Source organism: Mchenga conophoros, linkage group LG4 (assembly GCF_057382185.1).
Source record: "Mchenga conophoros isolate Kocher_MC1m ecotype Shallow Benthic linkage group LG4, M_conophoros_male_GT1.1, whole genome shotgun sequence".
NCBI classification, from domain to species: Eukaryota; Metazoa; Chordata; class Actinopteri; order Cichliformes; family Cichlidae; genus Mchenga; species Mchenga conophoros.
Window position 1 is genome coordinate 21,108,630 of NC_140529.1, and position 14,791 is coordinate 21,123,420.

At 39.2% G+C, this 14,791-nt stretch overlaps 1 protein-coding gene across 1 annotated transcript in view; it reads left to right on the forward strand.

Moving 5' to 3' along the window:
* elfn2b (extracellular leucine-rich repeat and fibronectin type III domain containing 2b) overlaps positions 1-11,277 on the forward strand; it is an 83,813-nt gene extending 72,536 nt beyond the window's left edge. The window contains exon 4 of the mRNA XM_085270937.1: positions 410-11,277. Coding sequence (XP_085127063.1) covers positions 410-2,938 — 2,529 coding nt within the window. The 3' untranslated portion in view covers positions 2,939-11,277. The remainder of the gene's footprint in view (positions 1-409) is intronic.
* The last annotated feature ends 3,514 nt before the right edge of the window (positions 11,278-14,791 follow it).

The window sequence follows — 14,791 nt, forward strand, 5'->3', positions numbered from 1 at the left end:
AAGGATTTTTTTACAGCTACAAATTATACTACTAATTAATTACTAATTATACTCTTACAGTATTTATTAGGCAAATAACAAAGTGACCTCATGTTTTGATGCCCAAAATTGAGCTCTAGTCTTCGTTCTTATTCAAGAACAATATTCAACTGCTGAAACAAATTTTTCTATTTAGGAAAGCAAGTAAATAACTGTAATTTCATATCTTAGTCAAAAAAAGATAATAATGTGTTTACATTTAAAATATCATTTTTATTAAAGCATATACTGGTGGCTTAGTTATTACAGACATATTTTAGAATTGTTATGCAAATTGTAGAATATGCTACAGCATCACAGTTATTTGGTAATTTGTTTGGGACCCCAGCTTAAAAATACATCATTTTAAAAATGCTCTTGTTTTTCTCAGGTTCTTCAGTTGGGTTACAACAAACTGACAAACTTGACTGAGGGTATGCTGAGAGGGCTCGGCCGTATGCAGTGCCTGTTCCTGCAGCACAACCTGATTGAGGTTGTTGCCAGCAATGCATTCTGGGAGTGCCCGAGCCTGAGCAGCATTGACCTGTCATCCAACAAACTTGCCCGCATTGACCCATCCACTTTCACAGTTCTTAGTCGGCTTATGGTTTGTGAACTGGCAGCAAATCCATTCCATTGTGGCTGCGATCTTTATAGTTTTCTAACCTGGTTGGAGTTCTTCAACAATGTCTCACATACTTATGACCGCCTCCTATGCGAGACGCCGCGGGAGATGTTTGGCTATCCTTTACTGAGTCCTATTGCAGCTGGACATTCTGGTCGGAATGCTAAAAACATTTTGTACCATCACTGCCGAGACGGTGTAATGATTCCAGGAATGACCTCTCTACCGCCAGATTTAGATGGTCCTTCTGGGATCGGACCAGAGATGTTTGGTGGTATAGGACCATACCACCAGCCTACAACCTCTTCCTCGTCTACTGAAGACAGCTTCAGTCCCAGCATAAAGCTCCATCATGTCTCTTTGTCATCAGCATCTCTCCTTGTGAAGATTCCAAAGCCCTTCAGTAAAATGTATATTCTAACACAATACAACAACACATTTGTGTCTGATGTCATGAACTTGAAGAACAAGAAGGAGATGATCACCCTTAACAAACTAAAACCACGCAGTAATTACACCTTCTGTGTGGTATCCATCCGCAACTCTCAACGTTACAACCACACCTGCCTCCAGTTTTCCACTCGGGGGCAAAGTCAAGATGATATGCTCCCCACACCTTCCACCACTACTCACTATATAATGACTATTGTGGGCTGCCTTTTTGGCATGCTAATCATTTTAGGCCTTGTCTACTATTGTCTTCGTAAAAAACGGATGCATGATGAGAAGAGGAAATCTATCTGTGTCAAGAAAACTATACTAGAAATGCGCTATGGACCAGAGGTGGCAGCAGCAGTAGCAAATGATCCATCAGCAGTCCACAAACTCCAGGAACAGTCCAGAGAACATCACCAGTATCAGCATCACCATGGAGGGAAACTTCCCATGTCGACATCCTCAAGCTCGGGAATGCTCCACTCAGCCAACACCACTTCCTCAAGACTTTCTTCTATCCCACAAGTGGAAAAGATGGCCACTGCCTTTTCGGAGGCCATGGCTACAAACAAAGGGAACTATATGGATATCAGAACTGGAGGGGCAGGGGTGGAGCGGATGGGAGATGGTATGCATGGAGTGATGAGGGGAGAAGACTTGAGGGACGATGATGGAACTGATATTGGCGATGACTCGGATGATGATGGGCATGGTTCTGCATCTGAGATCTCAACTATTGCCATGGAGGTGGACAAGGTTAATCAGATCATTAACAATTGCATTGATGCCCTGAAACTGGATGCAGCTGCAGTTGCTGCTTCAGGGGCCTCTACAAACCCTTCTTCCTCCAATCCCACCTCCCCACCGCCCACCAGCACGTCCTCCCTAACACGTGGCCTAATCCCACTCTCTCAAGGGATGACAGAGACATGCCAGGTCATCGCTCCCAACAAAGTTCCCCCTCCACCTCCACTCCCTGCCTTGAATGCCCCTCTCTCTGAGCGCCCTGGAATCAGTGGTGGGGGATTTGTTGTCACTCCCCCCTACAGGCCCCCTCCTCCGGCCAATGCTGTACGTCCCATTCAGCGGCAAATGAGTGCAGATGCAGCTGTCGTTATTGTAAATTCTGTCAAGAAACAGTGCAGTACCACATCTTGTGGCTCCATGGGTCGAGACAGGGAGCGCGGAGGAGCCAGGGTGTACAGCCTGGATGTCCCTGAGCCAAGGAGCCCAGATGCCTGTAATCAACAGCAGCAGCAGTACCCAGACCGGGCCAGTCCTGTGGGCTGTGGGGAGCCCCTGGAGAGACTCCCTTTAGTGGGAAGTGGGAGCTGTGGTGGAGGGAGTGGTGGTGGTTGCGACAGTGGTGGTGTTGGTGCCCAACATCAGGACAACCAAAAATCCCACCATTACCATCAGCAGCAACAGATACAACATCAACAGCAGCAGAAGCAGCAGCAGCAGCAGTTGGAGGTGCAGCAGGACTACCACTGCTCGGAGCACCGCCACTCTGTCCCCGCTCTCTACTATGAAGGCTCCCACCAGGGTTCCCCAGCCCAAAGAGTTTCATTCCTAAAGCCCCTGACACGGTCCCGCAGGGACGCAGCTTCTTACTCCCAGCTTTCGCCTGCCCGCCATCATTCCAGTTACTCAGGCTACTCCTCCAGCCCCGAGTACTGCTCAGAGAGCTCACTGCGGATCTGGGAGCGTTTTCGTCCCTACAGGAAAGGCCCACGTGATGAGTCCTGTTATGTGACCGCTGGAAATGCCCTTCGAAAAAAGGTGCAGTTTGCTAAAGGCGAGGACCTGCATGACATTCTTGATTACTGGAAGGGTGTGTCAGCACAGCAAAAGCTGTGACTGGGGGCCAGAGTTAACCACTGGAGGATATAGAGTTCAGATACTGCTTTTACTGATGCACCCCTGGGCCAGAGAAATCAGTTTTACTTCATAGGGAGAAAAATGTAGGACAAAATTTTGCCTTTAGGTTTTTTTTTCTCCTTTTGGCATGCTAGGTGTATAAATATTGCGCTAAGAGCAAGGACTGCAAAACTGTGCCTGGGATCTGAGTCATTTTTTTTTTACACATCATTGTAGCAACTTCTATGGTTCATTCTTATTCAGTGTTTGTGGGTTTCATTTATAGTACAGGGAGCAAATGCCAACTGTGTAATTTAGTACTCTATTTGACTGATCACATTTTGTGATGCAAAGGACCATCTTTAACAGTGCCATGTTTTCATCTGTGGGTTGTCACAGAGTAAATGCTGATTCCCTTCATTTTCTGCTTAGTGTGATCCAAGATGTTTTGAGTTGTTTTTTTTTATTGGGTGCTGCATACGTTTTTAGCATTCCACCTGGGATTATTTAGACGTTCTAAGTAATGGTGAATCTGATAGGGTGTGATCTGTGCTGTGGTACAACTGACAACATGCAGATTAGTGAACAGAGATGTCAAATTCAGGCTCTGACTTTATTCTCTTAGATCCTTCTTGAGGCCGAGGTATTTGCATTTCAAAAAGCATCTGGCACACTAAAAAAAGGAATAATTGTAAAGAAATGAACATATGAAGATAAAATATAGTGAAGTGGGTTCTAGGAAAATCATAGGAAAAAGATAGACTGGGACATTGGCCGGAAACAGTGCCATGGATGCGTCTAAAGCAAGGGTGCGGGAACGCTCAAGGGCCGGTGTCCTGCAGGTTTTAGATGATCCAACACAGCTGATTTAAATGGTTAAATGACCGCTTTAACATGTCTTGAAGTTCTTCAGAGGCCTGGTGATGAACTAATCATTTGATTCAGGTGTGTTGACCCAGGGTGATATCTAAAACCCGCATCCTTCCGAGTAACAATCTTGCATTGTTTAATGAGTAAAGAACGTGTTCCCTAAAATATCCTCACTGACCTAAATCGTACTTCGCTGAGCAATGATCTGAATTATGGTGTTTGTCTGAAGCAATACAGAGGACACATTAACATCCCCTTAAATACTACTTACCTGACGGTGTAGGATGTGGTGTACAATGAGGGAACTTTACCATGTAACACATAGGTTGATTAAAGCGATAGATATCACTTTAATCATATCACAAGACGTGTGATCCATATATGGCAGAGGCCAAAAAAAGAAATGAAGGGTTCAACCCAGGTTACAAATCCTTTTCCACAGCCACAGTGAATGTAAGTAGACAAGCAGGCAGGTTATGGGGAAATCTATTTTCATCATTTAGTGTTAGCACGACCGTACATTCCAAATCCTTTCTCTTACATTAAAACTCATTGAGGCAGAGAGGGAAAGGACACTTCTAATTACTGCCAATGTATCTGTTCTTTTCTGGGAATTAATGTTACTGTTGTATATAACTGATAATTAAAAAAACAAAAAAACCCACAAAAACAAACAAAAAAATCTTGTTACAGGCATGTCTGCTTGCACTCTATGCCTCATGATTGTGTGTGTGTGGCTGTGTGGTACACAGTGGTCATTGTAAGCAGGTGTTGGCATGCCTTGTTCGATTATATTGTATATTCCCCAACTAATTAAAATTAATATTCGTCAATATTTCGCCCCGTGGCTGGTTGTCTGAGTCTGAACTAGATTATTAACGGCATGTGTAAGTGTAGAGATGTCAAACATGTCCAGTGTATCTTTCTCCCCTTGCTAACTCAGCCATCCCATAATCTCTAATCATAAACAGGATTATCGGGCCTTTTCTTGAATTTTCTACCGAAATGACTTGGTTGAAATAATGACACCTTTGTTTCGTGGGACTCAAAAAGGCATCCTGCTTACCTTAAGTGCTGTGTAACAGTTAAATTTTCATATCATCAGCTAACATACACAATCAGAGACATAATACCCTAAAAATGTGAAAACGAAATCAGCGGTTACCGCTCCATATCTTTGTTCACGGCTACCTTCAGTAAGTTTTAATGAAAAGTTTACTGTCAGGTATATATTTTCTTTCTTCTTACGCTCACTTGTATATTGCAAGTAGTGTTCGCTTGGTCCGCCTCCCACCACCTTCCCTGCTCCCACAGGTTCAATGATGTACACAGTAGGTGTGATGTGAGCAGGGTACCGAACACGACCTGCTCCGTTTCATTAAATGAGGTTTGTTGCAGGCAGAACTTGGAGGAGGGGTGCACCGTGTACCAACACTGCTGCTTTTCTGTTCTTTTTTCTTTGTGATGTTGCTTTTTAGTAGTGGATTGATTCTATTAAAAAAACTGCAGGTTGAACAGGAATGATATGCAAACTATAATGTATTTCCACACTGATCTTTGTATTTCCTTCTTCCTCTCTTTTCTTCTTGTTTATCAAGATGTTTGGATAGAGTCAGATTCAGAGGTCATAATCGTTGGATCAGTGCATAGCTGTGTGCGTCTGGGTCCACTGTAATCTTTTAGCAACAGTGTATCGGGGATGCACCACCTCATCTGCCTTGTTTTTACAATGAAGCACCGTGTGATGAACATATAATACAGTCCTGGAAGTCTTTTCTGCTTTTTTCTAAGTAACATGTTACTGTAACTGACTTAGTTTTACCAGTTTGTTTACTTGTATGTACTAAGAGTATCTAATCCTACAGAAAGAACTTGGTGCATTCTTCATCTGCCATAACAAGTTTACAGAAATAGACAGCAAGGTTAAGCATAAGCAACATATGTTAAGGAATATCAGGACGGTTTTCATTTCAGTTGCCGTTTTTGTTACTCTACCTGACAAAATAACATTTGACATTACTGTTCAGTGAAAAGGACCACTGTAGCTCTTAGTATTGTGTGCAGGAAGTTGTATTTGGTGATAGGGCTATGTGCTGGGTTTTCCGTGCCTTTCCACATGAATTCATGAAAAGCTGGTGGCAGCAAGACCAGAGAACATGGCAGAACAGTACAGACATCAATGATAGAAAGTCTGTGAGGTTGCAAAGTGGCTTGCAAGCAAGCTGAATAGCTTGCCCAATATGGCAAAACCCAATCCTATTTGCATTTAGATGTATAAAAAGGCCTCAGCTGAGCATTCAACTTATGTGGCTTGGCACTGAAAACTATATAAGTAATTTGATTTTATCAATGTTGTCACTGACTTTTCCCCTATACATTTTCTGTTTTATTTAACACTTTTAATACATCAGTGATTTTCAGGAGATAAACTTTCTGTTGTCAAGTGCTCTTCTGCTCAATTTTGAAACATTTGCTTAGATCTCAGTTTTCACTGCATTTGAGAGAAGTGCCAACATTTCTAATGATTTCTGAGTAGCTTCACTAAACCTCAAATGACTGTTATTATTATAGTTGAGCAGAGTTTTACCATTACAGTTAATTTTAAGTTGTTGCCAAAATACAAACTACATTTTACCAAAAATGTAGTTAAAACGCATAATTAAAATTAACATTTAAATTTGAATCGTGAGACAGTAAAACTTGCTTTCAGAAAACACAAAAAAACACAGCCACAGATAATATTGAGCATGATTGTGAACAGAAGAAGGTGAGCAACCACTTTTGCCCTCTCAAATAAATGTCTGCCATCTATTTTTGTTTGAAACGCACCAGATGGTGTTTTAAACTTATTAGATACTTAACAAATTGATTAGACCACCTGTCATGAAAACAAGAAAACAAATATTTTAGAAATCTGTAAAAATTTGTTTCAAACTAAAAATATATATTGGTCTTTATTTTGCAAATCATAAATGTCCAAATTTGAGGCAACATGCTGGACTTCTCTGGGAAGTTACGAATTGATCAGCTGCACCATCAACCACTAAAACTATGTTTTTTCATTTTCAGGAAAGTAAAGCAATTTGATGTCTCAATAACAAAATAAAAAATGTTTGTTAGTGTTTTTTCTACTTTTTTGTAAAACAGTACATTTGAAAATTCATGGATAAGAACAATATTGTAATTACGAAATGCTAAAATACAAGCATTAAAATATAATTTCACTTAAAGAGCTTCTGCATACTAGTGGATTAACCATTGCAGAAACATAAAAAATGATTTTAGTGATTGGCAGTACTGTTAATTCAGGACAACTGTGGCATGATCTCTACATTGAATGGTAGTCTATCAAATTCAATCCATAAAATACATAGGATTTCAATTCAATGCAATAGAGACTAACCATTTGGTCAAAGAATCCTTTAGGTTATTCATTCAAAATTGAGACAAAACTTTAAATATTTTTCAGAACATTAGCAATGAGATTTTACTTTTTTTGTTTGTCTCACAGAGTAAGGAAAAAAAAAACATGAAGCAAAAAAATCTTCCTTCCCTGCCCATGTCCTCACTGAAACCCTGGAGGGTGACTCACTTGGAGATGGATGGTTGTTTTTGTAGTTCCATCGATGTTGTTTGTCTCAAAGCAACCGGCAAGTCAGACATGAGAAAACCATGCAGTGTACTATTAATGTTTGAACCTTTTCTTAGAGTCTGGCTTTTATGATTTGCACTTTCTCCAAGTCAGGCTTGAATTAGGTTCAGTTCTGATGCCTTATGTCTTAGTCTCATTCAATGATCAATGGTAATAATAATAATGAATAAATAATTTTGTTTGAGAACTGCATAAAATTGAATTTTATACCCAGACAATTAATCCTTGATGCACTCTATTGGTTGTCATAATTGGCAATCATCATCATTTATACATTCCTACTGTAAAATAATATAGAGGATATCTATATGTATAAGATATAACAAGCATTACCTAATCACAACACTGAATGATAAATATTGAGTAAGTTTAGCAATACAGTTATATGTTTAATAATACATGGTGTCATAAGACCATCATCAAACTGAATTTTTCAACTTGTTTATTATGTGTGTTTATTAAGCATTTTCTCCCTCCCCTTTCTTCTCCTTTTACCTTCCCTCACCAGGAAACACATGAGTCAGGATGGGTCACAGTGAGATCAAACTTAAATGAGTATTTTCTTGAAAGGCAGGTAATAGACACGGTCCTGAAAGAATAAGGCACTAGGCTGGATGAGAGCTGAAGTGTATGTGTGTGTGTGTGTGTGTTAGCCTAATGTGAAATTGTATTTTCGTAAAACGGTGAAAGGAATTCGGCAAAAACAAACGAAACCTAGCTTTGTGTGACTAATTTCTTGCTCACTCTTCACACAGCACTGACAGGCTGAGAACCGCCAGCCCTTCCTTTCCATCTGCCAAGCTCTCTGGAAAATCTAACTGTAAAAATCTGTAAGCTGAAAGCATTCAGTGACAACTACTATCCTTCACCTGAATGTACAAGTTACCCCTAATGTGGTTTCTGAGCAGAAGAGCATTTGAAAATCCTATTTCTATCCTATAACAGTAAGCCCAAATGGGCTGATCGGACCCAGTTTCCAAAGAGGGACAAAGGACTAATAGAATCTGTGAAATATCTGTGAATTTTGTACACTAGATAAAAGAAAAAAATATATAGTAAGGTTAAAAATGCTTCTATGGATGTTTTTTTATAACTCAGCCTGATCTATTGATATGTCTATGTGTACCTATTTTTCAGTTTAGTTGTCTTCTTTTCTTTTTTTAGTTTCTTTTTTGTTTGTTTGTTTGTTTTTTCTTGGTGTAGGGGGGAGGTTATTGGGAAATTATTGGGGACAAAGAGACTGACTTTTAGTACTTGCGATGATTTATGTTATAAAGGTTTAAGAACAGAGAAAACTTAACATAGTGTACTACATAAAAGAAAAAGTTGTTATATTTGCATGATTCCCTGTATTTTTTGAGAGACAAAATATATTGTTGTGTACAATGAGTGGACGTACATCGAAAACAAAAACTGTAGGGGCTCAAATATTGTCAAGTACCTTTGATTTGAACATCTAGGTTTTAGCCTTAGTTTTTTTTTTTCTAAAACAATGGTGATGTTATACTTACATTTTTGATTCTTGCCTACTGGTTTTCATTTGGGTGGTTGTATTATAAAGTGTACTGACAGTTACCTCTGCAGATATGCTAATCTTTAGCAACAGGTGTATAAAAAGAGGGTAAATATATAATAAGCTGCTGGTTGTTTACATCCATCTGCTCTCGGTTCTTCTTCTTTCTTCTCCATGCAAAGCTATCTTTCAAGCTTGAGAGTTACCCGATCATACTCTGTCTGTCAGCCATGGCAAAAAAAAAAAAAAAATGTTTTCCTTTTTTTCTTTTTTCTTTTTGTAGTGACGCAAGCACACTGTGGATATTCTTAACCTAATCTCAATCATTCAGTTAGCATTCACTGGCAAATTAATGCAGCCTCAGCAGCTTCTCCCTCAGCCTCAGCCCCCTTGCTGTTAGGCAAATGAATGATTTTCATTCCTCCTGCTCTGGTCTGAGAGCCTGCTGGCTTTCTATCCAACTAGTTTATTAAATTCACCCTGTATCCGGCCAGTTGTAAATCAGCCATTTATCATCATCCTTGAATAATAGACTATTTAATTAAGTAGTTCTTCTGCTGGAAAACTTCTTGAATGTGCAAAACAGGTGGTCTGAAGTTGAATCAAAGAAAAGACATAGCTGTGCCATTATAGGAGCTGAAACTGAAACTGAGGTTCTTGTACTTATTCTTCTGCAGCACTTAAAAAACAGAGCGCACGCTTAGAAAAGAAAACCACAAAGACTCTGGTGCATTTTATTTTCTTACCCATCCTGTAACATGTTAGTAACACTCACTGTGGCTCTCCTGCTATGTTAGTTATTGCTATAGGGTTTGTGCATGGCAGCAAGCCATAAATCATAGCCATGTTTACTTTCTGCAGCGATAACGCTGAGCGCCTCCCGCAGAGATATTCATTGCCCATTTTGTGGCCCAGTCTTTGCCAAAACTTTAAGAGGGCTGCTTGTGTCAATTACACAGAGAACATTGAATGCATTAACCCAGGACTAAGTTGGGTCCTCTGCTTTTCAAAAGGGCCCAGGCTATGTTGGGTAGCCAATTTATAGAGATTGGTTTTAATTGGGTGAAATGGCACTGTAATCAGATCAGTTCTATATTGGTACTGGAGGGTAATCTGTAACTCAGAGCTCCCATTTCTCTAACCCCTGATCCAAAAGCTGTGAAAATTGCAAAAAAGGTTGCAATGTGGTGAGACCAAATGCTGTTCAGTACTTGGAGCCAATGATTAGGATCAGTGGAAATGTTTTCTGTACTCACAAACAGCAGAGGCTGCATCACACAGCCCAGTGCTATAATAATCCCCAATCCAGAATGATTGGCCTTGTCAGTGCCAGAGATTGAAAACTCTACAGCAAAAATGGCCCGTTGTCCACAGAATCAAGGGCCCTCCTCAAATCACTGAGGAAATAAATGTGGACTGTTCAAATGCTAATAGTGCCATTCTTGCCTTACAGCAACAAAAGCATTAATTGTTCATATTTGCCGTCAAGTAAACACAATTTCGAAACATCTAGCGTTAGAGAGAAATGAGAAAGAACCCATATATAGAAATTACTATTGAAAAAGACGACTAGCAATATCAAAATTGCTGATCAATTATTAAAATTCTGCTGAGCACCAATATCACATTCCACATGCACACTGTGACCAATAAAGCCATGTTTTAGAAAAGTACAGTGCAGGTTTCTGATGTACAGTAATTTTTCAGTCCTTAAATCATTGCTTTTCATTTGTTATGGTGATGTTTTATTTTCGTTTACTGTATATAAAATATTTTTTGTTTTTTACAGAAGCATTTTTCATTCATTTTTTTAAACTCTCAAAAGAAAAATTAGAAGCATTTGGCTTTCTTGCAGGTTGTACCAGCTGAAAATAAGTGTAAAGCAGCATGAAAAGCCCCCTAAAAGTGTCAGTATTTGTGGTCACAACTATGTAATATGTAGTTTAATTACTGAGCTGAGGCGCGACCACCATCTGTGTGATTTCTGTAAGGCCAAGGTCTAAGGCAAATTCTCACAATTATCATATGGTTTTAGTTCCTGTTTGGAAATGTGTGTAAAATTTATGTCGAAATGTGAGTCTTGCCTAGCTGACAGCATCAGGAGGTCTTTGTCTAAAATGAAGAGTTGAAAATGGCCACAGCAGGATCCACTTCCTGTGGTTGGAATTTTTTTGACTGATGGCAGCAAATCTTGGCTTTCCGCTTTCTTTAAATATTTGTTGCTGATATTAACATTTCCCTTTGCAATTTCTGTACAAAAGATCTATTTCTATATTTGCAATAAATTTGTAATTTAAAAAGAAACACTTGTGAGAGATCTCTTTAATTCGCTGAATTACCTCATGGTTACACTGATTGCGTAACATTCTTCTGTAGCTTTATTATTATATTTTTTTCTTTAAATACAAATCATTTCCCCTACCAATACACACCAGTAGCCTCTTGTACTCTCCATTAAAAGTGGAGTCCTTTGTTTAGAGGACCCACTGGCACACATAAGCACTCAAAGTGTTGAAAAAATTGAAAGCTGATGACTCATGAAAACAACAAAAATGTCCGCCTCAGTCACTGTTCCATTGAGAGTTGGATTTTTAAGTCCAATGTGAGTCAACACTTAGGTGAAGATACAAATTTAATGAGAAAAACGGCCAGAGAGGTTTCTGAGCCTGAAGGCAGAAAATGACAGGGATTTGGGAGTTTGCTAGTAGCATTTAAAATGCTGGGTTTGGAACACAGAGGAGTTATTTATTCTCTGTGCTAATCTTAAGGATTGCAGTACTGTGAAAAGGTCTTGAGTCAACGCTCATTTCGTGATATTTTACTTCCAAAGAGCTACAACTTCAAAGAAATTTTCAAAGTGATCTTGAGCAATAGTCCTCCAAGTTTTTCTTTGCCACTCGTGACTGTGGTATTCCAAATGACATAAGAACTGGTATGAAAATCAGTGTGAACAGGTCTTATGAATGAATACAGTGAGGCATACAAGTGTAACATTTCTGGTTCAAATCACACTGAGTTCAGTGATTCAGTTGTATGAAATCAGGAGAAAGGTACAACACTTAGTGTCTAAAGCCATCTGTAAAAACGTGGAGGCTCTGGCATTTTTAGTCAGTGGTTTAGAAGATCTTGTCAAAAATGATGGAATTATGAACACAGAAAAGTCCGGTTAGATTTTAATCCATTGTCAATTATACCTGGAAACTGTAATTGACAAAGGGTTCATTTATCAGTATGACAACGAGCTCACTGCAGTAGAAGCACATCTGGATAGAAAAACGGACAGGGGGAGACTATCAGTCATGGATTGGTCTCTTCAGAGCCTGGACCTCAAAATTACTGAAGCAGTGTGGGATTATCTTAACAGACAGAGGAACAAAAAGCATCAAAGATCCACAGAGGAGCTTTGAATGTCCTTCAAGAAATCTGTTCCTGAAAACTACTTAATATAGTGTGAATCACTAATTATAGTGATTCACACTATAAAACCCTCATTTTTTTATACTGGGGATTGATGCAGACTTGGTTCATTCACTGTCTGAAACAAACTTTTAGAGGTGATGAAAGGCCATTTCTGACTGGCCACTGCCTGGTTTCTGCAAACAGCCTCTGGTTCTTGTGCACCACCTCCCACTACTTACCAGTGTGGCACAATTATTTTTTTTTAAATTCATCTTCACAGTTTATAGCCTAAATAGGATCCAGTATTTGAAGGAGGATAGCAAAAATATTAACAGCAACAAGAATTATAGCAGGATGTTTGATAAATATTAGCCTCATTACCTATTTATTGTGAAACATAATATTAGATGTAGTTTTTGCAAACACAAGCCGTGTTAAACTGTCTATAGATATTGTTGTTTAATGTATATTGTTCAGATAGTGTAGCAGCAAGTGAGTACAAGAGTATTTACAATCAGAGTACCACTGAAGAGTACTTCAGTGGGGCCTATTCCAGCTGATATATTTTGAAAGGTGCAACATATGCTGAATAGGTCACCAATCCATTACGGTGCAATGACACACTCTCTTTTTTTTTTTTCTTTGTTTCCTTTTTTTTCTGTTTTTTTGTAATGACACACTCTCACATCCATACCTATGACCAGTTAAACTAACATGCAAACCCACACAAGAGCAAGGAGAACACTTAAATGCAATGCAAATGCAACACACTAAGGCCAAAACCAATGTTTTACCATTCATAATACTCAGCTTAAAAAATTAAGGGAACAGCTTTTAGTCAACATTTTCTAATAGGCCCTATGTTCACTGCTTGGCACTGTGGGACCCAACTGGCTTTTGTCATCACTGGCACCCTGTGGTGTTCACACATGTGCCCAAGGTCAACCTGGGTACATGTGACAGACACAAACGGGTCTGGAGAAGATGTGGAGAACATGATATGCCTGTAACATCATTCAGCATGACTAGCTTAAAGTGAGTAAATGAAGGTCTAGAGAGGCATTTCAATAGAGGGACACAAAGACTACAGACTAGGGAACGGCACCCTGACTGCAATGCAAACTACTGAGTTCCATTTTGACATGTTGCAGTGAAACTTGGGCTAGAGGAACTAGCCTGCCACATAATTTTTTCACTTTGATTCTCGGGGAGTGCCATCAAATGATGTGGCATGCTTTAATCCCTAACACATTACCCAGTCCATATTAGTATATAGCCAACAGGTTTTTTTTTCCATTGACATCTGATGTGTTTTCAAAGTGTTCATTTATTTATTTATTTATTTATGTATTGGAGCAATCTAAAGATCACTTTGGAGGTTGAAGACACATTTACTATTTAACCAGAGTTAAATTATTCATTTATTATTACGATTTTAATGCAGTTATTTTAACAATACCTAACTATTATCAGTGAAAACCGTTCTCCTACCCGTCTTCCACAACATCCCTTTCCATTTTTTCACATTCTTACTCCAACACTTCAGCCTCTTCATTGTTGCCTCAACCTCCCTGCTGTGGATTTTTTTAAACCAAAATCTGCAGCCATAAAAGTATCTCATACTTCTAAATATCCATAACCCTGAACCATCCATGTTAAGCTCTTTATCACCACAGGATTGGAGGGGTGGGGGGTAGAGGGGGATTCTGCGAAGACAGACACAAAGTAAGTAAAGATCTGAAAAAGCAGATTATCCAAGCACGCAGCACAAAAGAGAACAAAGATAACCTCCAAAGTTTTGTGAGAACTCTGCAGCCTGTAGTGATGAGAAAATGAAAGTGTTACTGTATCTCCTTTAACCTCACATGTTTTCTCTCTCTGTCTGTCTATGGATACACATGAAACTGGAGAAGCCTCCTCATGCAGGAAAAAAAAAGGATCGGTGGCACTAAATGTTATGAAACGTAGGTTCTTGTAATTTACAGCTCTTATGTAATTTGGCCAACCTCAGCCTTTTCTCCCTATTTCCATTGCTTAAGAATGTCCTTTTGACTGAGAGCTTTTCTAATTAAGCTATAGCTGAAGGCTTAGATGTTTCTCTGAGGTCAATTCTTGGCTGGATTTTTCTCCCTCTTTCTTATGTACATAAGTTTTAGTTAGTGTTGTCTGCTGTAGATAGTTTGTTAGACTTACTGCTTCTTCTTTTGTCCTCCACTTTACCAATTTACGCTAACCGCACTGCACACCATTCTGAGGTGTTGCTAGACACAACACCTTCACTTAGGTGCCCTATCTTAAGTTTGAATGATTCATAGGTCAGTGTTAAGTGGATTAACAGTTAAAAACATTTCCTCTGAAATCATAATAACAAACATCCAAAGGAAAATTTTAAAAGATCTTCAGAAAGTGACAATCAATT